The sequence below is a fragment of the Marmota marmota genome, unplaced genomic scaffold, assembly GCF_001458135.2.
Source record: "Marmota marmota marmota unplaced genomic scaffold, marMar, whole genome shotgun sequence".
Lineage (NCBI taxonomy): Eukaryota > Metazoa > Chordata > Mammalia > Rodentia > Sciuridae > Marmota > Marmota marmota.
This window is the reverse complement of record NW_026000229.1, coordinates 43,252,892-43,277,975: the sequence shown is the minus strand read 5'-3', so window position 1 is coordinate 43,277,975 and position 25,084 is coordinate 43,252,892. Positions and strand designations below refer to the sequence as shown.

The window sequence follows — 25,084 nt, the reverse complement described above, 5'->3', positions numbered from 1 at the left end:
TTGTTTACAACTTAGTGTCATCCTCTAAGGATCTAATAAGTACATGTTCTATATTTTTATTTCAAATATTGGTAAAAATATGGAGTGGGGTAGTGCTAAGACATGCAGGATACTATGTAAAAATCCCCTTCCATCCTGACATGGATTCTCTAACAAGCTCCCTCTGTTGCCTAGGCTGCATCGCTCCACCTCTTCCAATGGGAGATCATACATGATCTTGTCAAATACTTCACTGATGTCCAAATGCAGCATGCCCACTTCACATCCCCCATCAAGCTGGAAAGTACGTGAAGGGTGCTGGCAAACAGAAGAGTGTGGTCACATTGACGAGACTTGTTTTTAGCACCCCGGTACCAAGGGCTCATGATTTCTCTTTCAAAAGTGTTTATTATAAACAACTTCCTTAACCGACAGCAATACATACTTACTGGTGACTGGCACCAACCATGCTCACTGCTACAATACATTGGGAATTTCTCTTTCTGTAAGGCTTACGTATGTCTGTTTCAAAGCTTGGACATCTTTTTCTCTTGATTCTGCAGAGATCATCACTCTTAGTTTAAAGATCAAATTTGCAAGTTTTCTAAGCACCTTTTTTTAAAAAAATCATTTGCTTTTGACAAAATTCTGTGAGTGGCCTGAAATACTGATGAAGCCCAAAAATGTGTTAGGATGTGGGCTGTGGAGAAGATCCAAGAAGGAGCCTCTGGAGACTATAGCTGATATGATCTGTTTGGGTTGCTGTCTCTTTGGATGGATTTGATATGTTGCTCCTAGACACATGAGTGTGATTTGGAATGATAATCAATTAAAGTCCCTCTCAACCAGAGATTTCTGGAAAAAAAAATTCACTTCTAAACAAGTTTTCTTATTTCCTTCTATCCATATTGCTCACCTCTGCCATCAGTACCTTTGGAGTACCAGAACACAAAATATACTAGCAGCTGAGACTTGACTTACCCACTTGCCCAGGCCTGGGTAATCGTGTTCCGGATCAAAAAGGTGCTGGTGCAACTGGAATTCCCGACTGAACTCTGCGGTGTCAGGGGTGTTTTCTAGACATCCATCATCTACTGCAAACAGCCAAAGGTTTTGAGGAAGGGCCACAGCATTTATTGTTATACTAAGAGTTAATTCATCAAAAACATCTAGACATGCAAAGGTCAGAGTCTATTTATATCATCAGTTATTCTAAGTTACTTTCCCCTGGTATCTAGTCTCCCTATTGGATGGGGACTACTTATCCCACATTTCTACTCCTATAGCAGAGATCTGTTGGCTGTTCATCAAAAGGACTTCCCTTCCCTCCTCAGTACATAACTAGGCTAATTTTCTCGTCTTGCTTTGCAATCAGGTGAAGTCATAAACCTGAGTTGGGAGCCAATAGATAGAATATGGGCAGAAGTGATATATTCCACTTCCAGACCTGGCCCATAAGAACCTCCTGCAATGCCCTATTCGGTCCTCCCACCATCTGTGGGTCTGCACACTGCATGTTGCTGAACAGGGCAATTGTGGGTGTCAAGTGTAAAGATGGTAGTCTGGGGTGCTGAACCATCCACCCCCACCACACCCTCACCCTCCTCTGGCAGAACTTCACATGAGTGAGAAATAAATTTCTATTGTGATGAGTCACTAACATTTTTAAATCTTTTATAACACTAAATATTTCCTTAACTAATGCACTTTCATTCATCATGACTCACTGTTTTATCTTGAGTGAGCTCTTTAGAAACACTTTAGCATCTTTGAGAAAGTATGGTATATAATAGCAGCGACAATCCTCAGACAGTGCTGGGTTGTGAGTACAGTAGAAATGGCTGACAATTTAGAGTCCGTCAGATCAGAGCTCAAGGATCAAATCCCAGCTCATAAGACCCAGATGGGTTTAGTTCCTTGGGAAAGTCAACCTAGCCTCTCTAAGTCTATGTATTCATTTGTAAGGTACAAATAATCAACTACTTACCTTACAGAGTTGCTGTGAGGATGATCATTTATTGATCACTTATGGAACACCAGGCACATAATAGTTTTGTAATATGTTTTAGTTCCCTCTCCCACCATCTCCCTTTTTAAATGGCAGTTCATTCTGTGATTGCTCTTCCAAATAAAGCATCTCCTCCATTCAAATAAAATTTTAAAAAGTTTATCCCTCCTGGCTGCTGCTTTTTCCTACACTCTAACATTACTAGGCATGATGTTCTTAAAGTGAATTATTTTTTCAATCTCTACTGGACTTTAGACAATGGCTTTAAAAAGGGAGACAGGGGGGCTGGGGATGTGGCTCAAGCGGTAGTGCATTTGCCTGGCTGGGTTGGATCCTCATCACCACATAAAAATAAAAAAATAAAGATGTGTGTCCACCGAAAACTAAAAAAATAAATATTAAAAAAATTCTCTCTCTCTCTCTCTCTCTCTTTCGCTGTCTCTTTAAAATAAAAAAGGGGGGGCAGGGGAGGGGCTGAATTTTGTTCAGGGTTAGAAGAGGAAAGAAGATTCCTTTTCAAAAGTCAATACTGAGAGGGGTCTACTTACAATTTGCCAGGTTGTCTAGCTTCTAGGCAGATTGTAAGCCTTCTAGCAATTTTAAGCATGCAGTTTCTCAGCTCTAGCAGCATGAAGCTGGTATGAAAGTCACATTCTGAATAAATGCGTAGTGCACCTGTACTGGGACAGTCCTCTCTGCACTGAGCTATTTCTAACGTCTTTATCTATGGCAATTAACATGTAGGGAAGGGGAGCAAACAGAGAGCTCAGGTGGTCTGCAGGTGGCAGCTTGACACCCTTTTCATAATTGTTTCTCAAGTACCTGTGAGTAGGCAGAGACTGAGATACAGAGATAGAGACCTGCTCTGGGAAGATCTGGGACCTGAAAATGTGCCTCAGAATCCACATTCTACCCTTGAGGCTGGAGCCCTGCTGCTCTTGGCCTGTGGCTCAGAGGTGAGCAGGCAGGGGAGAGGGAGTAGAGGTTTCCTTCTTGGGCTGCTCACCCATGCTGTGCTGTGCTGTGCATGATTCTCTGTGAGGCAGATCTCAAGCAATTTCTCACAAATAATGGTTACACTTAGCAAGTGATTTCCCTTTAAGTTGCAAACTGTGATTGAACAAATGGTGTGGAATATGTTATCTTAATAGCAAAGTCAGTGGCAGATAATTCCTGACAAGAAGTCTGGAGTTGGGGTTTTATCCACCTCTATCTGCTCACTTTGAATGCTCTTCTCTCAGAGTCCTAGATATACATAACTAGTGCTTGATTACATGGGTCTTTATCTTCCTTTTGTCAAGATAACTTAGAACTACATTGTATGTTTCTTTATTCATTTTGCTGCCCTAGGGATCAAATCCAGGGGTTCTGTGCTTGTTAGGCAAGTGCTCTGCCACTGAGCCACATCCCCAGTCTATACTATATGATTCTTTAAGGCTTTGGCTGTGTCATCCTTTCACAAATGGAGAGACTGGGACTTAAGGAAGTGAATGACATGCTGTAATTGACATTAGAACTCGGACCTCTTGGCTCAAACTGTGGGTCCCTTTCCATTCTCTTATAAAGCAGGTCTCAAACTCCAGTGTACACCACAATCATAAGGCTCCAGCCCCAGAGTCTCTGAGTTAATAAGTCTGGGGTAGGGCCTGAGAATTTGCAATTCTTATAAGATCCCAGGTGATGATCATGCTGCTGGTCCCAGAAGCACACTTAAAGAACCACTGCACTACAATATAGCTAATCAATTTACCCAGACCCTTGGAGACATGGCTCTTCTCCAAACTCAGACTGGTCTTTCTTCCTACCCACCCAAAGCCCTGGAGGCAAATAAAAGGGAGATGAAGTGGTTGAAGCCAGGCTGTGATTCAGGTTTTCCTGCCATCCCAGGCCATCAGCTCCATTTTGCTCAGACACATTCAACTACTTTGGTTGTTCCATCCCAAGATGGAAGCTCTGTGCCCCAGGGAAGACAAGGCCTCAATTTAAATGATAAAAGGAGCAATTAATCTCAGGGAGAGCCTGTATTGTAGATGGTGTTAGAATTTCCAGTTTCCTCCCCAAGCCTCTACTTTCCGTGGGAACCCAAGGGTATGTCCATTACCTGTTTTTCCAACGGGACAGGGGTTTGGGGGGTCTGGATAGCCTTGATCCTCACTGAAGTCCTTAGGAATGTTGTCACCAGTCAACTCCGCCACAATGTTGGGGATGTTGCCAAAAGGACCCAAGTGCTGCAGACCTTCATGAGCTCCACCTGCAAAGGAATCAGAAGTTCATTGCAGTGCAATTAAATTCATTTTTAGCTACTATTAATTCAGGCATATCATACAGGCAAGATGCTGTGTTCTATGCTTTGGGGAAAGAAAAATAAATAAAACAGTTCCTGCCCTAGAAGGAAGTTTAGATGTTTAGAAATTTAGATGCAGAAACAGATTTTATATTTATATCATATATATATATATATATATATACATAATTTCAGCATAAGGCAGATTATATATGAGCTATGATAGAAATGTGAATACAGCCTATGGAGTGTGGAAAGGGAGAGTTTCACTTGGCTGGCGTGATGGGAGGGCTTCTTGGATGAGTTTGTATTTGCATGGCACCTATGGGAAGGACTCTGGAAGCTGGGCATGGATCCGGTTGAGGGTAGGGGCAGAAAGGGAGGAGGTTACTGAAAGAAGATTATGAGAAAAAAGGTGAAGAAAAAAGTCACCTCTCATCCTGCCATTCTGGCTCAATCCACTTAAATTTTGAGGTATTTATTCTGATCTTTCGTTTCCTCCTCAGCATGTCTTTTTATACATAAAGCTTTACTCATTTTTATTTCATATTAAAGCACAAGCACCCTTCCGTTTGTCTGCCTGGGTTCTATTCCTGTAATTATGAATGACTATGTAGTTTTTTTTATCCAATCGCTGTACCATGACGTATTAACTATTCCCTTATTGTGAGACATTTAGTGTTTCCCAGTTTGTTTTAGGCATTTAATTTTTTCCATATTTTGGATTAATTTTCCTCAGGATAAATTCCCAGAAGTCTAATTACCGGGTCAAAGGCTATAAACATTTTTATGGCTCATGATATTGTAATGCCAAATGTTTTCCAAAAAAAGAGGTACTAATTAATGAAATTCATCAACAAAAAATGAGAATACCATTTTAGAACATCCTTACTAACCATTGGGATTTGTAAAAATATTTTTTAAACTTCCTCTGCTAATTTTAATTTAGAAAAATTTAAATGTCTTTTGATTTTTCAGCTCATTCAAATATTTGCCATGTTTATCTGCTAGTTTTGATTTCTTATTTATGACTTGTCTGTTTATGGTCTTGGAATTAAAATGTTTATCTTATCAATTTGTTCAAGCATTCTACATAATAAAGATATCAGGCCTTTGGCCATCACAGCTTTGGCAAATATTTTCCCATGTTGTCTGACTTTGAATTCTAGTCATTATTACAATACTTTACCAACATAAGTTTTTAATATTTGTTTAGTCAGACTTGTTTTTATTCTCCTTTGTGATTTCTTCTTGTGCTTCTAAACTTGCAAAGTTGTTGTCCCTCCAGAGGTACTACCAACATTGGGATATTTCTTTTAGCTTTTCTATTTTTTAAATTGACTCTTTAATACATATGTTATTTATTTTGGTGTATGTAAAACAGTTAACCTATTATCCCACCAGCATTTGTTTAAAAAAAAAAAATTCTGTCATTTCCCATTTATTCTATGCCTCCCACAAACTTCTACGTACTTCATACCAAAACCTTCTCAGAACCCAGGGCCCAGCAGAGAATAGGAACAACTTACACTGATTGCATAACTTGCTTTACTGTATATGTGCAAATGCACATCAATTTCTGGACACTTTCTTGTAGCCCTAACATTTTATAAGTTTCAGGAAGTTTCCTTTTCCATCAGAGAGCAGACCATTTCTTGAAAGAACTTCATATTTCTCAGTTTTATTTAGGCCCAGGAACCCCTCACAGCTGCTTTAGTGTACAGTACCCCCCACCCCCTACACAGACTCAAACAAGGAACGACAACTCAGAATCAAAAGATGACTTGGCAAGCCTGAAATTAGAGCTCCACCTTCCACCTCCACAAGATAATCTTGCCAACTGGCCAGATTACCTGAGTTCAGCTGGATGGACTTCTCTTTCTCCCTGGATGAACGCAGTAACTTGCTTTTGTTATTTTGGGCTCAACCAACTCTACTTTGGATTGATACATTTCTTTCTTTGGGAATGTATACATATTCAGTAAGATCATGTCTGGCTCCATGTCTTGGAAGTCATAATATCTCTATAAAGTTACTTTCATCATTCAATCTCCATTTATTATGTTTGATTTGAGGTTTAACTTTAAAAAGGCAATCTTATCTCCAGTAATTCCCCCTAGCTCTCAAATTCATAAACCACCAATCATCTGGGTTGTTGATTTCATTCATGCTTATATTTCATTGCTTTGCAATGAGAGTGGGCAGCCTGCAGAATTTTTACATTTGAAAAAATGTATTTGTTTTGCAGACTAGTATATTATTATTTTTGTATATTTTCCATGTGCATAATAGAATAAGGTATTTTATATAACCCATAATCGTCAAAAAATAGTGTATTTTAAGTGTATTCTTTATGTTCTTATATTTTATCATAATCTGATGGCAATATATTAAAATCTACGAATACTACTATTTATCTGCCAATCTCTTATTACTGTTTTCATTTTATCACTTTGATGCTATGTTAGTTGGCATGTCCAAGGATATAAATTCTTCATTTTAACTACGTTAGTAATTGGCTGTTAAATAAAAATTAATTCATAAAGCATACTTTCATTCATATTTCTCCTATTAGCCTGCTACTCTTTATTCCATTGGTTTGTCATCTCTTTATTTTAACCTTTCTGTGTCTTTCTGATGGTTCATCCAATTCACGCTGTGGTAGCTGCTTGCAGAAGTACTCTGGACATATGTAATTATTATTCCACATTAACTCAAAAGTTGCAAGGATTAAGCAGACATATCAGTACACTTGGTATTGATATATTTGAAGCTTTGTATAATCTTGGTGCTGCCACTGTGCTTGCTATAGGGCATGCTCTCTGCTGTGTCAATACATGTTTCAACTTTTGAAAGCACCCTAGCATTAGATGCCAGGAATTATCCAACTTGGCTCAAAGGTGAATGCATGTCTTAATGCCCCATTAGTAATTAATGAAGGAAGCAAACACAGTCTCCCTTATGAAAGGCCTGCCAAGGCTCTGTTTACCTGTGTGCACCAGAGCCATTAAAATGAATGCCACACTTGTTATGGAGCAACAGATGTTTAGAACCAGGCAGATATATTAGAACACAAGCTCTTTTCAAACTGCACTTAATGACACCAAATGAAAACAAAGTCACTGGGGTAGGAACTGTGGGAGATGTGTAGAAGTAAAAAAAAAAAAAAAAAAAAGTTGCCCTTTGCACTCAGGACCTGGAGTTTTATAGACAAGTAAGCACTTATGGAAAATAACTTGAAAATCATCTGGTTGCAGACCCAATAAAATGCTAGTTATCTGGTTCATTATAATGTTTAGATATTGTTGATCTATTAGACCTGAAGCCACGTCAATCAAAATGTTATGGTGCTACGAATGATGTTTGGTCCACTCACTTCAATCTCCTTCACTATCTTACATCCAGATACATTTTAAAATGATTAACTAATCAATTTAAGAAATATTTATTGAGTATATTCTATAAGGCAAGATTTGGACTAAGTACGGGAGGGTCAGTGATGAACCATTCTCATGTGGACCCTGCTTTCATTAGTGTATAGTCTATAGCGATACAAAAAAGAAATAAACATTTAATGCATTCTGTTGTCATGTATAACTAACTAGAACAAATTTTTAAAAATAAAAATAAAAGATAATTGTTTTGAAAATAAAAAAAAAGAAAGAGACACTTGTAATGCACTTATACTGGAAGCAAGACACAGCAGGATGTCACAGCTGTGTAGAGAGAATAATCTAGCCCTTCTCTAAGGCATGGAAGACTTCTTGCTAGAAGAAACATATCAGTTATTTTGCTAAAGTTATAGAAGATAAAAATATGACAGATCTGGTCTCTATTCTCTAGATGATGCTATAGTCTAGATGGTTAATTTAGACTAACACAATAAACCAGTGGTGTGTAATAAGATATACTCCCCAGTACAATTAATCATGGTGTAGACAATGCATAGTGGTACAGCAACTGACCACTGTACAAAATAGTTTGGAAGGAAATTAAGAAGGGCTACTCTAAGACTGTTGCTCAAATGCAGGAGTGTAGTGACAAGGATTGGGTATAGGGTGGCCACAGTAGCCATACATATAACACAGATGAGTCAAAAGTCTGTGAAGATGCCAAAGTCTACAGGTCTGCTGATCTGAGAAAACAACACCATTGCTAAAGACAGGATCTTTCACCTACAGCTTTGAAATTATTTCAGGTAATTAATTCTACCCTGTGATGATGTGTTATTTATCTGTTGCCACTACAGCCATAGCAATCTACAAATATCTCTAAAGTGAATGGAAAATACCTAATTTTTGTCAAATGAATTTTAAAGCCCAGTTTGGTTTACCTACGCTTTATGTGATAAAATTGGTATCAGGAAGCTGATTATTTCTAAACTCTAGATATTGATTTATTGATAGATTTTGCTTATATCATCATGGCAACAAAGTTGTACTCAATTGTGATGCACAGGAGCAATTGTAGGAAGAAGGAAAAGGATACCTGAATTCGTCTGATCTGGGTTGGAGCCCTTAAATCTCTTTCTTGGACTGTGCTGGAACACTCCATAAAAGTCTGCTAAGCTTTCACCCACATCTGGCTCCCTTTTGCATCCCCATCCTCTGCTTTGTGCCTTTCTCCCTCGCCTGCATATGCTTTTTAGGTTGGTGATCCAGCCAGGCAGTTGACCTTGTTGGTGTCAGTCTCTCCCTAGCCTCGGTTCTCTGATGGACCTCAGCTCCTTCTCTGCCACTCATGAACTGGTCGGGTCCCAGCATGACTCCCAGCAGCAGTTTTAAGGACACTAGTTGGAATTCAGCACCTTCCCCTCTCACTTATTCAGAGCAGGGCATGCATCTTTCTGGTTAATTAAAACTCTTTTCAGTTTCAAATCCATTTTCCTGCTTTAGTGACTTTGAACATTTGCAATGTCTAGTAAATAAAAACATGAAAAGTTAATTCCAGAAAACACCAAAATTTTCACTTAACTCTGAACAGCCGTGAGATTTCTGGTGTACTGGCTTCTTAGAATAAATCTCTGGTATTATATTTTACTCTCATATATGTATAAGAAGCAAAATCCGAACTGAGTTTTCCAATTATAGTAATATGTCACTCATCTTTTTATTGGGGAACATGGTTTTCCATATAGTACCCAGATGACTGAAACAACCCCTTTAAGATCAATATTCATGTACTTAATCATTTTAAAGGAAAAATTTCACCATCTAACAAATTCCCAGGTGATGCTAAAACCACTGGTCTGTGAATCATGCTTTTAGTAACAAAGAGCTGAAAAATGAGAAAATAGAGTTCATTAAAATTGCATGTAAAATAAGATTAAATTAGTTCTGAGAGCACCCTAGGGTGTTGATCTTGCTTTATGGAATTTGCAACATCCAGTGGAGCTGCTGAGAGCCTTTTTAAAAGCCCCTTGAGGCTTCAGATTAGGGAGTTGTAGCTGCAGTGAAAGTCCTTTGACTCAAGGCTTTATTCCAATTAAAGAGGCCCTCCACATTTCACAAGAAAAGCAGCCTGTGGCACCATTTCTCATTCACACAAATCCTGCAGGAATTGGAAGTAAACACCTCCCTTGCAGATATGTTCTCAATGTGTGCAAATTACATCCTTCATCTTTCACCAAAAATCTTCTAGTGAATTTAGTAGGACAAGAATTACTAATCATAACTATAATTAAGAAAATAAATCCTGTGAGGATACAAGGTCAACATACATAAATCAATAGCTTTCTTATACTCCAATAATGATTTGGCTGAGAAAGAAATCAAGAATACTACTCAATTCTCAAAAAAACAAACAAACAAACAAACAAACTTAGAAATAAATCTAACTAGTGAGGTGAAAGACCTTTACAATGAAAATTAAGACACACTGAAGAAAGAGTGAAGACCTTAGAGGATGAAAAGACATACTATGTTCATGGACAGGCAGACTTATTGTCATCAAAATGGCCATATTACCAAAAGCAATCTACAGATTCAATGCAATCCCCATCAAATACCAAAGACATTCTTCACTGAACCAGAGAAAAGAACCCTAAAATTTATACAGAAGAATAAAATACACAGGATAGCCAAAACAATCCTGACCAATAAGAGTAAGGCTAGAGACATCACAATACCTAACTTGAATTATACTACAGAAATATAGTAACAAAACCAGCATGGTACTGACATAAAAAATACACATAGTGCAATGGAACAAATAGAAGACACAAAGACAAATTCACACAGAATAATCATGACCCTTGACAAAGGTGCCAAAAACATACATTGGAAAAAAGATAACCTTTTTAACAAATGATGCTGGGAAAACTGGATATTCAATATACAAGAACTAAACTAGATTCTTATCTCTCATCCTGCACAAAAATCAACTCAAACTGTCATAAAGACCTAAGAATTGAACCAGAAACACTGAAAGTACTAGAAGAAAACACAGGGTCAACACTCCAACATATTGGTATAGGCATCAACTCCCATAACAACCCTCCTAAAGTTCAAGAAATAAAACCAAGAATCAATAAGTGAGATGGCATCAAATTAAAAAGCTTCTGCTCAACAAAGAAAACAATGAAGAGTATAAAAAGGAATCCTACATAATAGGAGAAAATCTTTGCTAAACTACTCTTCTGACAGGGGATTAATATCAAGAATATATAAAATCTCAAAAAAACTTAATACCAAATAAACTAATCAATAAGTGGGCCAAAAATCTAAATATACATTTCTCAAAAGAATAAACAGAATGGCCAACAAATATGTGAAAAAATATTCAACATCTTTAGCAATCAGAGAGATACAAATCAAAACTACACTAGGAACTCATTGCACCCCACTTAGAATGGCAATCATCAAGAATACAAACAGCAATGATTGCTGCAAAGGATGTGGGGGGAAAAGGTACACTTATACACTGTTGGTAAATGGCAAATTAGTATAATCACTTTGAAAAGCTGATTGAAGATTCCTCAAAAGACGAGGAATGGAAACACCACATGACACATTCCTTGATATTTATCTGAAGGAACTAAAATACTATAGTGATACATGCACAGCAATGTTTAAAGCACACATACAATTCATAATAGCCAAGTTATAGAACCAGTCTATGTGCCCATTGGCAGACAGATGGATTTTTTAAAAAATGTGGTATATATACACAATGGAGTTCTACTCAGCCACAAAGAAGAATGAAATTATGAATAAATCTCAAAGGAGTTAGTGTTTGTACCTGTTTTAAAGTATTAAATGATTACTTTGTAACTATCTAAACAAACAACTGTTATTTAGGTTATAACAATATTGTTGACATCCAAAATACATGTATCTAAGTATATGTATGCATCTCTGAGAACTATCTGTCTAAGCCTTGTCTAAGTGTTATGTAAAAGTTTATAAAATGAAAGTTTATGTAAGTTTACTGTCAAGTCAACCAATAAGTGCTCTCTTTTATACATTGTATCTGAACAGAAGGGCTACACTGTGATTTGAAGACCTGTCTTATATATATTTACTTTTACTAAGTATATTTCTGATCATTAACACTGTTTCCTAAACATATAAGAGATTTAAGGCTATCCTTTGTTTTTTGTTCACCCATGCAGACCTGTGATTACTGTTACTATACATTCTATATTCTAATTATCCTTTAAAAGTTAATAAAATAAGGAAAAATGAAATTATGTCATTTTCTGGTAAATTAATAAAACTGGAGAACCTCATGCTAAGTGAGATAAGCCAGACTTAGAAAGTCAAGTGTTGAATGTTTTCTCTTACATATGAAAGTGAGAGAGGTAAAAGGAATAAAAATGGGGATCTCACAAAAATAGAAGGGAGACCAGTAAAGTAGAGGCAGAGGACCAAAGAGGAGGGAGGAGGTGAAGGGATGGGAAAGAATTGGGGAATGAGGTTGACCAAATTATGCTATGTGCATATATGAATATATCACGATGAATTTCACTTTTATATTTAACCATAAATAAATAGAAAGAAGATTAGTAGAATGGAGAAAAGGGGATCAGGGATAAGGGGGAGGGGAGGGCAAGGGGAAGTACTGGAGATTGAAATGGAGCACATTTTGTTATACACTTTGATGAATACGTCAAAATGAATCCCACTAGATGTATAACTATAGTGCATGAATAAAAACATTTTTAAAAGTCTTGCAAGATAATTACTTGCCTAAAGTCACCAGAAAATCAGTGCTATTTTTGGAGTCTGGAATTCCAATATTGTTTGTACTCCAGAAGGCATGAGGAGAATCCCCAGGGGCCTTATACAGCCCATCCATACCTTTCCAGTGGGGTCCCATCTTTCAAAGGTTAGCTCCAGCTCCAGAGCAATAGTTGGCAGAACCACCTGTCAAGATAATGGAGCCTCTCATGGTTTGTAGCTCAAAGGACCCAAAGCAGCAATGACCAGGGTTTTGGCTTCCCACTGCAGAGCCAGGCACCAGCAGAACCACTCTGAATGGGAAACCAGCCATTGCCCTCACTACCATGGTTCCTTCGTGTCTGAGTGCTGACTCACGCCAGAAGGCTGAGAGCATCCAGACAGAGCCCCTGCCCTGCAGACTTTGCCTCACAATTTGGTAACACCCTGACAAGCTTGCAGCCAGCCTCGTCCCATCAGTACCCGCACCCCATGCTGAGCTGTCCATGGACTCTTGCAGCTGGGCATCAGTGCCCGGCAAGAAAGGAGAATTGTGGTGGGGCAGCCTGGTGCCAAGGAGCCAGACACCCACCTCATAAAAAGGGAGTTCCGTGAGGAGAGGCTGGCAGGGAGTGGGCACACACTCCTCAATACCAGCCATTCAGCGGGAGGGACAGGGTCCAGCAGTTTTCACTTATGTTACCACAAACAGCAGATGCTAAAAATACGCTGTGGTCTTGTCCTTCATTCTTCCAGCAAATATCCATCAATCATTTCTAAAGTGATGACCAGCTTTTCTTTCATTACTGGTCTGGGAGACTGAAGCTGTCAGGTCACTCTGAGGAATAGCTGCCCCTCTGGTTTTTTCCTCACCCTCCTTCAGAGGCTGAAGGTGCAAGGGAGAAAGCACCCGAAGAAATGAGGAGAGGAAATGGAGATATGGGGAGGACTCCCCACCCCTAAGCCAGGAGGAGGGCAAAGCAAAGTGGGACCGAGGAGACATCTGACGTGGAAAGCAGTGAGGCAGAACGTGGCCAGTGTGGAGCACGGAGAGGACACGAGGGACTAAATGAGGACCCATCCCAGGATACCAAGGGCCTTACTAAGGAAGATCTCACTTGCCCTGAAAATTTCTTGTTTTTTTTCCCCCATGACTTGAAGTTAACCCACTTTTACAAAAAGTGCAATCACTGCTCCTCACTGGGAGGACTCATCAGTCAGCACCTGAACAATCCGAGCCTCGGTTTCTCCTACTTGGTATGGCATACAGGCAGAGTCACCCACATACCGTCTCCACTGGAGCAAAGAAGACAGGGGCAAGAAGAGAGGGCTGGAGAAGGACACGCAAGTTAGCCCTTATTAACAGGAAATAGAGCCTGAAAGAGGAGGCCCACACAAGGGTGGGCTCTAATCTTCTTGATGTCTAATCTCCATGTTTCTGCTTCCTGCAATTCAGGTAATTCAAGTGGGCTCAAAGGAAGAAATAAAAGAAATTGAGCAGTTTCTGTACATGACCATCTCAAGACCCACTCTGTGTATTAAGACTTTCCTTTTTTGCCTTGATTTCTGCCAAGAAATCAGAGTCCTAAAATGCAAACATATTTTACGAAAAGCAATTTTTTCATCTACTGTGGATCCATAGCAAAACCATCCTTTTTATAAAAGAAACTTCTGTAGCTTCCTGTTATGAGAGCCCTAGATTCAGGTCCACCTCTGCCACATTGGGATTCTATCACCTCTCTGTCTGGCTGCACCTCCGTTACCTCCCTTTTAATCTGGGGATAACATACTGTGGGAGAACCAAATCAGATACTGCATATCAAATGCTTAGCTCAGTGCCTGGTATGTAGTAAGTACTCAATAAATGCCAGCTACTTTATTATCCAAACATCATTTCTTAACAGCACGATTAACAGAGCACGAATCCTACATGTTTGTTCATTCTGATCACAGTGTAGGAGTTGGGATCTTGTGCAACAGCAGCTCAAAGCTTTTTGCTAGCACCTGTGACTCCTTATCAATTTAAAACTAAATAATTAAATTAACACTTGAGCTCAATCTTTTCATTTTTTTCAGAGCAGGCCTCCCCCATCCCAAAGCAGGTGGCATAATGTCTTCTCTCAAGGAGCTTGCCTTCCAGCTAAAGGGGACAAAATATGTATCTGATGTAAGTGCCAGTTTGTTGAGAGAGACCATGAGCACATAGAATAGAAATACCTCTCCCAGAATGAGAGAATGAGCTCACAACCCTTAACTCTTAGACACGGATACAGTGGCCTGGACTCTCCTCCCTGTGAGTGGAAGCTGTTTAGAATGGTGAAGGCTTATGTTGCAATATCCACATACTCCAAACTCATGACATGTGATCCCAAAGCACACAGCACTTAGCTATTGAGAAAAACAATGGAATGATTCTATCTGTGGTGAATTGGCTTATTCCTTGATTTGCTTCAGGGCAGGGGGCTGGCGAGGGCAGTGTACTAGACTTATACTCCCAGTTGGAGCCTGGTCCCCACATAGCCCACAGGGCAAATGCCCCATCACTGGCTCATCTTGTCCCTATGGAAGATCTGAATTGGGGTGAGCCTTGGCAGATGAGCAAAGCAAAACCCATTGTTCAGATAGCTCACTTGAAAGGCATTTATTTTCATTCCTCTTCTTTCTTCTTCAGCCTTCCCCTCACCCCCAACCCAAGGATCCAAAAAGCTCAGGCTCCTTTGGGACCAAGGGCAACATTATCATCATCTACTTGGAGGCACGCAAAGAGTAGAAGCAGAAACACAGTCTTAAGCATACAGCATTTGCAGCTTTCACATCTACATGTGGTCCCAATTTAGGATCACAAGCAGAGTTGTTTATTTTAGAAAAGCTTTTTAGTTCACTTTTAAGGTATTTTGCTTAGGCATTGCTTGTTTTTCAAAAGGAGAAAATGTGTATTTTTTTTCCAAAGAGTGTTTGTTTTGGCTGTTTACTCATTTGCAAAAGTTCAAATTTTATTCTATGAGTTGAACCAATTTCCCTGCAGTCACCACAAGCCCCTCCCCTCCCCAACACATACACAAATCCAAAGAATAAAATACAATAATTTGGAACAAGGCATTTTGGAGATACTTGCAAATATGGCAGGTTTTGGGGTGGGGGGAAAGCCATTTCAATAGATAATTTGCAATAGCACTTCTGGATTCTTAATTTAACTCTTATTTGCTGCCTGAAATGAAGTCTTAACCCATCAATTTATATGGAGGTAAAGTGTATCTTCATATTGAGGTTAAGGCTCATTTTGGGTCCTTTAAGAACTTTATTCTATGATTCTTGCTGAAATTATATGATCTAGCTGGGGGTCAGAGTGGAACTTAAGTTGAGGTATCAGTTATTGCTGAAAAAGTAACAAAACAAAATTGTGGTGGTGGTATTTGGGATTAGGTGAGAATCTGGGCAAAACTGGTGAAAGGTCAAAGTATGAATTTGGGTCACTGGCATCTGATTCCACATGGCACTAGATTGCCTCCGACTATCTACCCCACCCCAACCGTTCTTTCTGAACTGACTCTTACTGACAACATCCTTTGTCAGCTGCTCTGCTCCCAATGACATGACAAGTCTTAAGGGTCATTCTTCTGTTTAAGGTTCTCTACCACCATGACAATGAGTGCTAATTAATATGTGGTGCTCTGCTCCTGTGAAATAAATTTGCAACTTACAGGACTTCTGAGGTAATGATTTTAAAGTAGCGATTTCAATAACAGGGTCCCAGGCCCTCTGTTTTATCAGCTAAAAAGACAAGCAGGATGTGGCTTAGTGATAGAACATTTACCTAGCATGCTCAAGGGCTGGGATCCAATTCCCCAGAACTGCAAAAAAGACAAGCAGGCTCTGATGGGTGCAGGCTCTATGAGGTCCTCAGATAAGGAGAAAGGGTAACAGCAGTGACTATCCTGGTAGGCAGGCAGAAATCAACAAAGGCAGAATCTCCAAGGCCAAACCACAGCTAGGCAAAGGTGTAAGAAGCTCATAAATAATCAGTGGTCAAGCGCCTGACGGATGGCTTCCAACACAAAGGCAGAGATATGCAGAAGCTTGGTAAATAGGAAAGCATGAATGGGTGAGCCAGCAGATGACTTCAAACAAGACTCCATGGGAGAGGGGGTGACCCTCTGTCCCACAAAGTTCTTTAATGGTCTCTATCAAGCCAGGAGAAGAAGGCTAGTGGGGAAACAGCTACAGAGAAGGCAAGAAGATGTGCCCATCCTGGCTGGGAAGGAGGCAGGAGGTGGCAGGGCCTGGTGCTGAAAGTCCCCTTCTTGTAGGTTAGCTGTGATCAGAGGAGCGTCACTAGCACAGGCTGGGAGGTATGTGGCTTAAGCATGTAATTATTTCATCACATCAGTCCCCTACCTATGTCTGTAGCCTAAGCAGGGGGACTCAATTTGGGCCATGGCAAAGAACATTTTCTCACTCAACCTTACAAATTGGTACCTGCATTAATTATCAGTCTCCTATTTCCCTTGCTCCGTCCAAAGCTGCCATAGATAGCTAGAATAAACATTTGTTTTGGACACACTGACCTTCTTGTAGGACATGCTTTTCTGTGTCTGAGTTTCTAGCAGTCATGACCTTTTTAAAAAAAATTCCAGCCTGAGGAGGGGAGGGCATGTGACTGGGAGAAGAATAGAGACTCTATGAACCTCTGGTAATGTTTTTCTGGTCTGTATTCCCATCTCACACAAATATTCCTCGCTTGTTCCTTTTGGATCCAAGTAATTGCTGCCTGTTGATAGTAACTGAGAACATAACAACAACGAAACAAACAGAAAATGCTGGCTACCCACTAAGAATCACTTTTCTGTCAGGCTCCATACCTGGAGCTGGGATCCAATAACACATTGTAGGAGACAGATTCAAGGGGGTCACATAGCTGTATTGAAAGCTTAAGCGATTCATACCACAGTAGATAGAAGAGGGACATCTTAGCAGGTGAAGCATCCCATGCAGACATTGAAAAAACATATATATATATATGTATATATTCTGAACCATAAAAGAGGCAATCTCCCTTGCCCACACATGATTGTAGGGTTAAAGAAAGCATAAGCAATTAAAATTTATAAACAACCCCAGCCTTACATTTAAGGTTGGCTTCAACCTCTCTATCCACATCAGAAATGATGTTGGCCTAAGAAAAGTTCAGTCTCTATATACTATTTTGGAATAGTATATAGAAGCACTATCTGAGAGAAATACAATGTGAACCTCATATATAATTTAAAATTGTCTACTATCCTCATTTCAAAAAATTAAAAATACGTGAAATTAAATTTAATAGTTTATTTTATTATTATCAAGTTATTGTCATTTCAACATGTAATTGATATGAAAAATTACCAATAAGACATTTTGCATGTTTTCATACTGTTTTTAAGATATGGTGCTTGGGTTTTGCTTGTAGCCCAATGCAAATTAAACCAGACATATTTTGAGTGCTCAGGAGCCACATGGGGCTGGTGACAAAATACTGGATGGACAGGAAGACAGGAGACTCAGCTTGGTGACCCAAAGTGCAGTCTCTGCAAACCAGCTGCCTCAGTTTGAATGTTGGCCCCATCATACTGGCTGCATGATCATGTCTGTAAAATGATGAAACACATAATTTCAACCATAGGAGGTTGACATGAGGTTAAAACTAAAATAGTCCTTTTTAAGGCTTTTTCATGAATTGTGGAAAAATATAAGGTGTTTAATGAAAGTTAGCTGTGGTCATCATTTTATATTTCATGAGCTCTATGAAACTGAAAAACATAGGTGATCCTGAACAAGTTATCTTCTCTATGAAACAGGGGTGACAATAGTTCTTCATCGAGAAGACTGACTGGTACAAGCATAGCACTTAATATTTTCTTCTTTTTCCTTGGATTGAGGGGTCATGATCAGAAAAATAGTTGAAGGGCCAATTGAGTGGGATAGAGGTAAACAGACCTGTATAACTAGCAATCTGGGTAGACTCAAGGTAACTGAGGAGAAAGTAAGCATCCAGGTGGCTCCAACCAGCTCCCTGTTTCTTTAGCGGTCCCTTCACTAGAAGATATGTTCTGCACTGATCTGCAGGCTGATAGTGTGTGCCTGTGCATCTTATAGGATGCATTCCTATGTATGCCATAGTTAGCACTTTAAAGCTATAGACATGACTCAATTCCCTTGTGTTATTAAGGAGGACAACTTGGGAAAGAGAAGACCAATTTTTGTTTGTTTGTTTATTAGAAGATTCAAAATCTCACCGTGGCATCCATCTGTAATTGCAGCAGCTTGGGAGGTTGAGACAAGAGGATCGGGAGTTCAAAGTCAGCCTCAGCAACTTAGCAAGGCACTAAATAACTCAGCAAGACCCTATCTCTAAGTAAAATATTAAAAAGGGCTGGGGACGTGGCTCAGTGGTTAAATGCCCTGAGTTCAATCCCCTGTACAAAAAAAGAAAAAAAAGAAAAAATCAAAATCTTTAGTGGTAATAATGGCTTTTATTGCTTTTATACTCAGAGGTTTTTTTCTTTTTTTCCCTTTTTTAATGGTTCATACTCAATTTTGAGAAGGAAAACTCAAAATTTTTAATTAAAACCATATCCTAAATACACTTCTTTTCCTCTGGATATTTGTTCATTTCTTTCCTTAGAATTGATGTGTTAAGAGTCTTGGAATTACCCGGGAAGAGTTTTTGAGGATGTTTGAATCCATGATTCAGAAAGAACAGGAAGAGACACCCCAGTGATGGGATTGGTGTGACATCAGAATTGACCAGCCGCTCCTCAGACTGTGGGCTCTGGAACCCTCCGCCCTGCGCTTCAAGGGGCTGTTGTAAACCTGCTAGGGTTTTAATGCCCCCCTGTGCTTTAAGGTTTCAGGAGGCTCATTTCCGAGTGACAGTAAAACTGCCATGAGAAGCAACGAGCCTGGGATGGCACCAGAGCGCGGCCATCCCTCCCAGCAGTCCAAGGGAAATGCTCATCAGAGGACTGTGCTTGGTTTTACTTAAAGGGACTTTGAGTTCACAGCTCTAAGTCCCGTCTCCTCCACAGGAATTCAATAAAACTGAAGGTAACAATAAAAACATGAAATAAAGCAAACATAATAAAAAACCCCTCAAGTAACCTAGCTCCCCTCTTGAGCCTCGATATATCTCTAACTCCATGTTGTATCTTTCAGAAGGTGGCAGAAACAAAGTTTTAAAAGAAAAAAAGACAATACTAATGCAATTATTTAAACAAACAGAATTAGATAAAGATGTTATTTTACCAAAAGGAATTAAAATACATTCTTTGAGAATAGGCATAGATTATCCAGGTTACCCTTGTTATTTTAATTGTTTCAGTGGCATTAGACACAGTTTGGGGAAAAGTGGCCTTGATGTATAAAAGCACTTTAATGTGTCATTTTAAGTCAGTAATTTGAGATTTAAGAGAGTTTTTTTTTGGGGGGGTGGGGTTAATCACAAAAATGTCATGTAAATTTTGAAAAATTTTTACTCCAGAAAACCCCAAAGGGTTTTCCTCATGACAACAGCTACCTCCCCTCTGATAGGCAGAGTAAGAATGATAACAATGTGAAGAAGACTCTCTGAGACCAAAACTGGAGACACAAATAGAGATGGGCCCCTCAGCCATCCCTGGCCTAGACCACAGTGGGGAAGGGAGTGTGGCGTCTATCTCTGCCTTCCTGCCTCATCTCCTGAGTTAGTCAGTAGCCTCCTGACCTCGAAGTTCCCTTACATGTAACAGGTGCACATCACTTTTTTGATGGAACAGCCTCTGTTCTATGAGGTGGAGGTAACTAAATGGTACTTGGAAAGACAGGTATTATCTATACAAATAAAAATCTAGCAGAATTCACATGACTTGGGACTTCATTGTTGTTCCAAGAAGTGGATTTACAGTGAAGTGAATGAATCCCTCATTTGTACAGACCATTTCCAAGGTTCTAGACCTAATTTGGTATTTTTGGTTTTGTATTACTTTTTATATTTTTGGTACCAGGGAATGAACCCAGGGGCACTTAACTACTGAGCAACAGCCCTAGCACTGCCCCCCACCCCCGCCACCTTTTTGAAAAAGGGTCTCACTAAGTTGATTAGGGTTGCTGAGGCTGGTTTCAAACTTGGAATCCTCCTGCCTCAGCTTCCCAAGTTGCTTGGATTACGGACATGTGCTACCACCCCTGATCTTGTATTATTTTCTTAAAGAGGGCTTTTCTAAATTGCATAAGCTTCAGGCCTCACCATATTTGAATCTTCTTTGGGATGTTCTTAGAAATCATATGTGAGTACCGTCTTAGATTCTTCATCTGTCATTATTTTAACTCCTACCCAGACAAAGGAAATATAAGTCAATTTGCTCTGTAACCATGGACAAATTAGGCCTGGGTCTCCTCATTTCTAAAAATGAAAGGTGATTGGATATGATTCCCCAGATCCCAAAAGAAAAGGATGTAGGGAAGTAAAACATAGGGGAAAAAAGAGGAAGCAAAGGCTGTGACTCCCGGTCCTCATGCTGGCCACTACCAACAGCTGGTGTGTGACATTCAGTGAAGAGCTTTACCTCTGGGGCCTCTACTATTTTCTCTACTATGAAATGAGGCAGGCAAACAAGGCACCTCTCTAAACCCTCATCTTGTCCCTTGATAATTTGTGCAGCACGTCACATCTCACATCCACTCTCTCTGGATGCGCACAGTATCTCAGGAACTTGGCAGTGGAATAACCTGGCAAGCTTCAAACAAATTAAGTATTCTTTCTACTATACTGCATTGAGATATTTGCCAGCTGAATGGCAAATAAGGCTGATGTCATTGGTTTTGATGGCCTTCAAATATGTACTGTTGTCATGCTCAGTCAAAGATGTTGATCTGACATGAACCAGCATTGCAGCCTGCACAAGAGGCGCTGTATTTGAAGCTGCTGCAGATACAACCAGTAGACAGAGAAAGGCCACTTTCTTCTTCTCATGCCTCCATTCAAAACCAGGTTTCCTTTTCTTCACCATTTGATTCCTACTGCTGACAGCCAAGCAATCTCAAAATCATCAGAGGAGCGCGCGCACACGCACAGTCCTAAGCAAACCTCACTGCCCAGAATTACCAAATTTGAATTCTTGGAGAGATTTGGGCAAGGAAACTTTAATTTTAAAAGTTTCCCAGCTGATTCTGATGACCTGTTAGGTGGGAAAAATCATTACTGTAGGTAGATTTTTCTGTCCTAATGTCTGGAAATGCCTATCATTTGAAATAACCTGCTTAGCTACCCTCATGCCTCCTGCCACAAAATCAGGCTGGGGTAGTATGGGCTAAGGCAAGTAGTAACAGTCAGGCAACAGCCCTGTCACAAAAGACTACCTATTATATGATTCACTTATATGAAATATTAAAAATAAATTCACAGACACAGAAAGATTCGAGATTGAGGGGAAGAGAAAAGGGGGCATAGAAGGGGGGATGGCTAAGGGGATGTAGTTTCTTTTTGAGGTGATAAAAATGTTCTAAAATTGATTGTTGTTATGTGAATATACTAAAATCCAGGAGATTGTATACTTAAGATGGGTGAATTGTATAATATGTAAATTATACCCATAAAGCTATCATTATAATTTCTTGAAAAAAAAAAGCCCATAGGGCTGGAGTTGTGGCTCAGAGGTAGAGTGCTTGCCTAGCATGCCTGAGGCACTGGGTTCGATCCTCAGCACTATGTAAAAATAAAATAAAGGTATTGTGTCCATCCACAACTAAAACATAAATGTTAAAAAAAAGCCTTAATCTTCCTTTCCCTCTCCACACATACCCACAGGTGAACCATGTCAACTCACGATCATTGCCAGGTTAATTACAAACGCCCAACCAGTGAATGTCCTAGGTGTGTGAATGGCACTCACTCACCACCTCTCTCATGACCACTCTCCAGTAACCTCTTCTGGTCCTCCTGTGCTAGAAATCACCAACCATCCCGGGTCGATGGTGCCACCTGGTGGCTACCACAGGAAATTCCAGGCAGATCCCCCTGCACTTCCCGCTCTGGGGCCATCTGTGGACCTCACACACAAGCCATTTCGATTTCAGTCAGGTTATCTCTAGTTAGGTAGTCTCCAACTTATACAGAATTTCCTTGCATCTCGTCTGCTGTGTCTTGCCCCAGATCATCTACTGCTGCTAAAACACTTAAATAACTTCAATTATAATTCTGCATGTGAAAATGCAAAAGTAGAAAGTCTTAAATGGGTTAGGTACAATCAAACCTAATAAAGAATTGTGCATCTTGTTCACAGTGGAATGTGATGGACATCATTACCCAAAGTACATGTGTGAAGACTCGAATTGGGTGTCAACATACTTTATATATAAACAGAGATATGAAAAAATTGTGGTATATATAAACAGAGATATGAAAATTTGTGTAGTAAGAATTATAATGCAAAAAAACCCCACAAAGTACATGTATAAAGGCATGAATTGGCGTGAACATACTCTATATACAAAGATATAAAAAACTGTACTCTATATGTGTAATAAGAGTTGTAAGGCAATCCGCTGTTGTGTATTTAAAAAAATAAAATAAAATCCCATTTTTACCCCATATACAGATTGCAGAATCACATCAGTTACACATCCATTGATTTACATATTGCCATACTAGTGTCTGTTGTGTGAAATATGATATATCAAGAAATTTGTAATGTTTTGAACAACCAACAATAAAAAATTTTAAAAAAATAAAATAAAATCAATAAAACTAAAAAAAAAAACCACCAAATACTTGAGAATAAGTAAAGCAAATATCTATGTAATAGAAGGAAAAAATGTTCTGTTTTGTTGGTAATCAAATAAAAACAAATTTAAACAATTTGCCTGTCGAAGTAAAATTTTTTTTAACCATTCATATATAACAAATTAGACAAGCTGCCCATGAACAGAGAGAGCAGCTATACTAGTTCAACATTTACAGAGTGCAGTCTGATGGTAGGTAGGAAATGGAGGCTTTTCATGGAAATATATATCTTAGAGGATTTAGCAAGAGTCTACATAAAGGTTTATGTGCAGATATGGTCACTGAAGCAATGTTTATGATGGAGGTAAATTGGAAAATATCTAAATATCCAAATATTTGGGGAATACTGAAGTAAACCATGGTACACACCTGTAATAGGATATAATGCAGTTGATAAAAATAATGACATTGATTTGTTATGATACATGAAAGGGTCTTGCTATAATATTAAGTATAAAAATGCATAGAAAAGTATTTACAGAATAAATTTTAAAGTTACATATATACAAAGAGGAAAAAAAGAAAAACTGAACGCATGCATAGAAAAAGAGACTAGATGTTGGTGAGGATGTGGGAAAAAAGACACACTCATACCCTGCTGATGAGACTGCAAATTGCTACAACCAATATGAAAAGAAGTATGGAGATTCCTTGGAAATGGAACTTGGAATGGAACCACCATTTGACCCAGCTATCCCATTCCTCAGTCTATACCCAAAGGACTTTAAAAAAGCATACTACAGTGATGCAGCCACATCAAAGTTTATAGCAGCACAATTCACAATAACTAAACTGTGGAACCAACCTAGATGCCCTTCAGTAGATAAATGGATAAAGAAACTATGGTATACATACACAATGGAATATTACTCAGCATTAAAAGAAAATAAAATCATGGTATTTGCAGGAAAATGGATGGAGTTGGAGAACCTCATGCTAAGTGAAGTTAGCCAATCCCAAAAAACAAAATGTTGAATGTTTCTCTGAAATGTGGATGCTGATCCATAATGGGGATGGGGGCTGGGGAGCATGGGAGGAATGGAGGAATTTTAGATAGGGCAAAGGGAAGGGAGGGGAAGGGCATGGGAGTAGGAAAGATTGTGGAATGAGAAGGACATCATTACCCTAAGTACATGTACGAAGACACGAATGGTGTGACTCAGTGTACAAACAGAGACATGAAAAAATGTGCTCTATATATGTACTATGAATTGAAATACATTATACTGTCATGTATAACAAATAAATAAATTTTAAAAAAATAAAAAGAGATTAGAAGAAAACAAAACCAAATGTTGAAAGAAGATAGGTAGTAAGATTATAAATGCTCTTTATTTTTTTCCCTAAATGGTTCACAATGGCTTTTATTACTTTCATAATTGAAAAAAAAATTAATTAAACCATAGTGTCCTTAAAGTTACCCAAAATGTCCTTAGAAAGTGCAATGGAAAGAAAGAAAGAAAGAAAGCCTTTAGATCCATGGTTTTTAACAGAAAGTGATTTGACCCACAGAGGATATTAGACAATATCTGGAGACATTTTTGGTTGTCCAAATTTGTAGGGAGGGTAGAGGCCAGGAATGCAGCCCCATTCAGCAGAGAAGTTTCCAGCCCAAATATCAAAAGTGCTGAGAGTTTAAACCTTACATGATTGGAATCCAGATTCCAAGTCTGTTAGGTCTCCAATCTGGGCATGTTGCTCACCTACTCTAAACTTCAAATTTCCCTTGTAAAACAGAATCATCCACATAGAATTTCTGAAGATGAAATAATAACCTATTAGGTGTCTGGCATATCAGTTCCCTTGTCTTAGAACACCAATACTCAACTTTGTGTGCCCTTTTCTGGGTAGTATAATGT

The 25,084-nt window shown here is 39.1% G+C and overlaps 1 protein-coding gene across 2 annotated transcripts in view; it reads right to left on the bottom strand.

Moving 5' to 3' along the window:
* Nucleotides 1-25,084, bottom strand: part of Scg5 (secretogranin V) — a 54,709-nt gene that overhangs the window by 10,474 nt on the left and 19,151 nt on the right. Inside the window, exons 3-4 of one of the 2 annotated variants that reach the window (XM_015480250.2) lie at nt 4,089-4,238; nt 961-1,073 (exon numbers count right to left, since the gene is read on the bottom strand). In XM_015480250.2, the coding sequence (XP_015335736.1) occupies nt 961-1,073; nt 4,089-4,238 (263 nt within the window). The remainder of the gene's footprint in view (nt 1-960; nt 1,074-4,088; nt 4,239-25,084) is intronic. The other variant, XM_048792968.1, reaches the window with a different exon arrangement.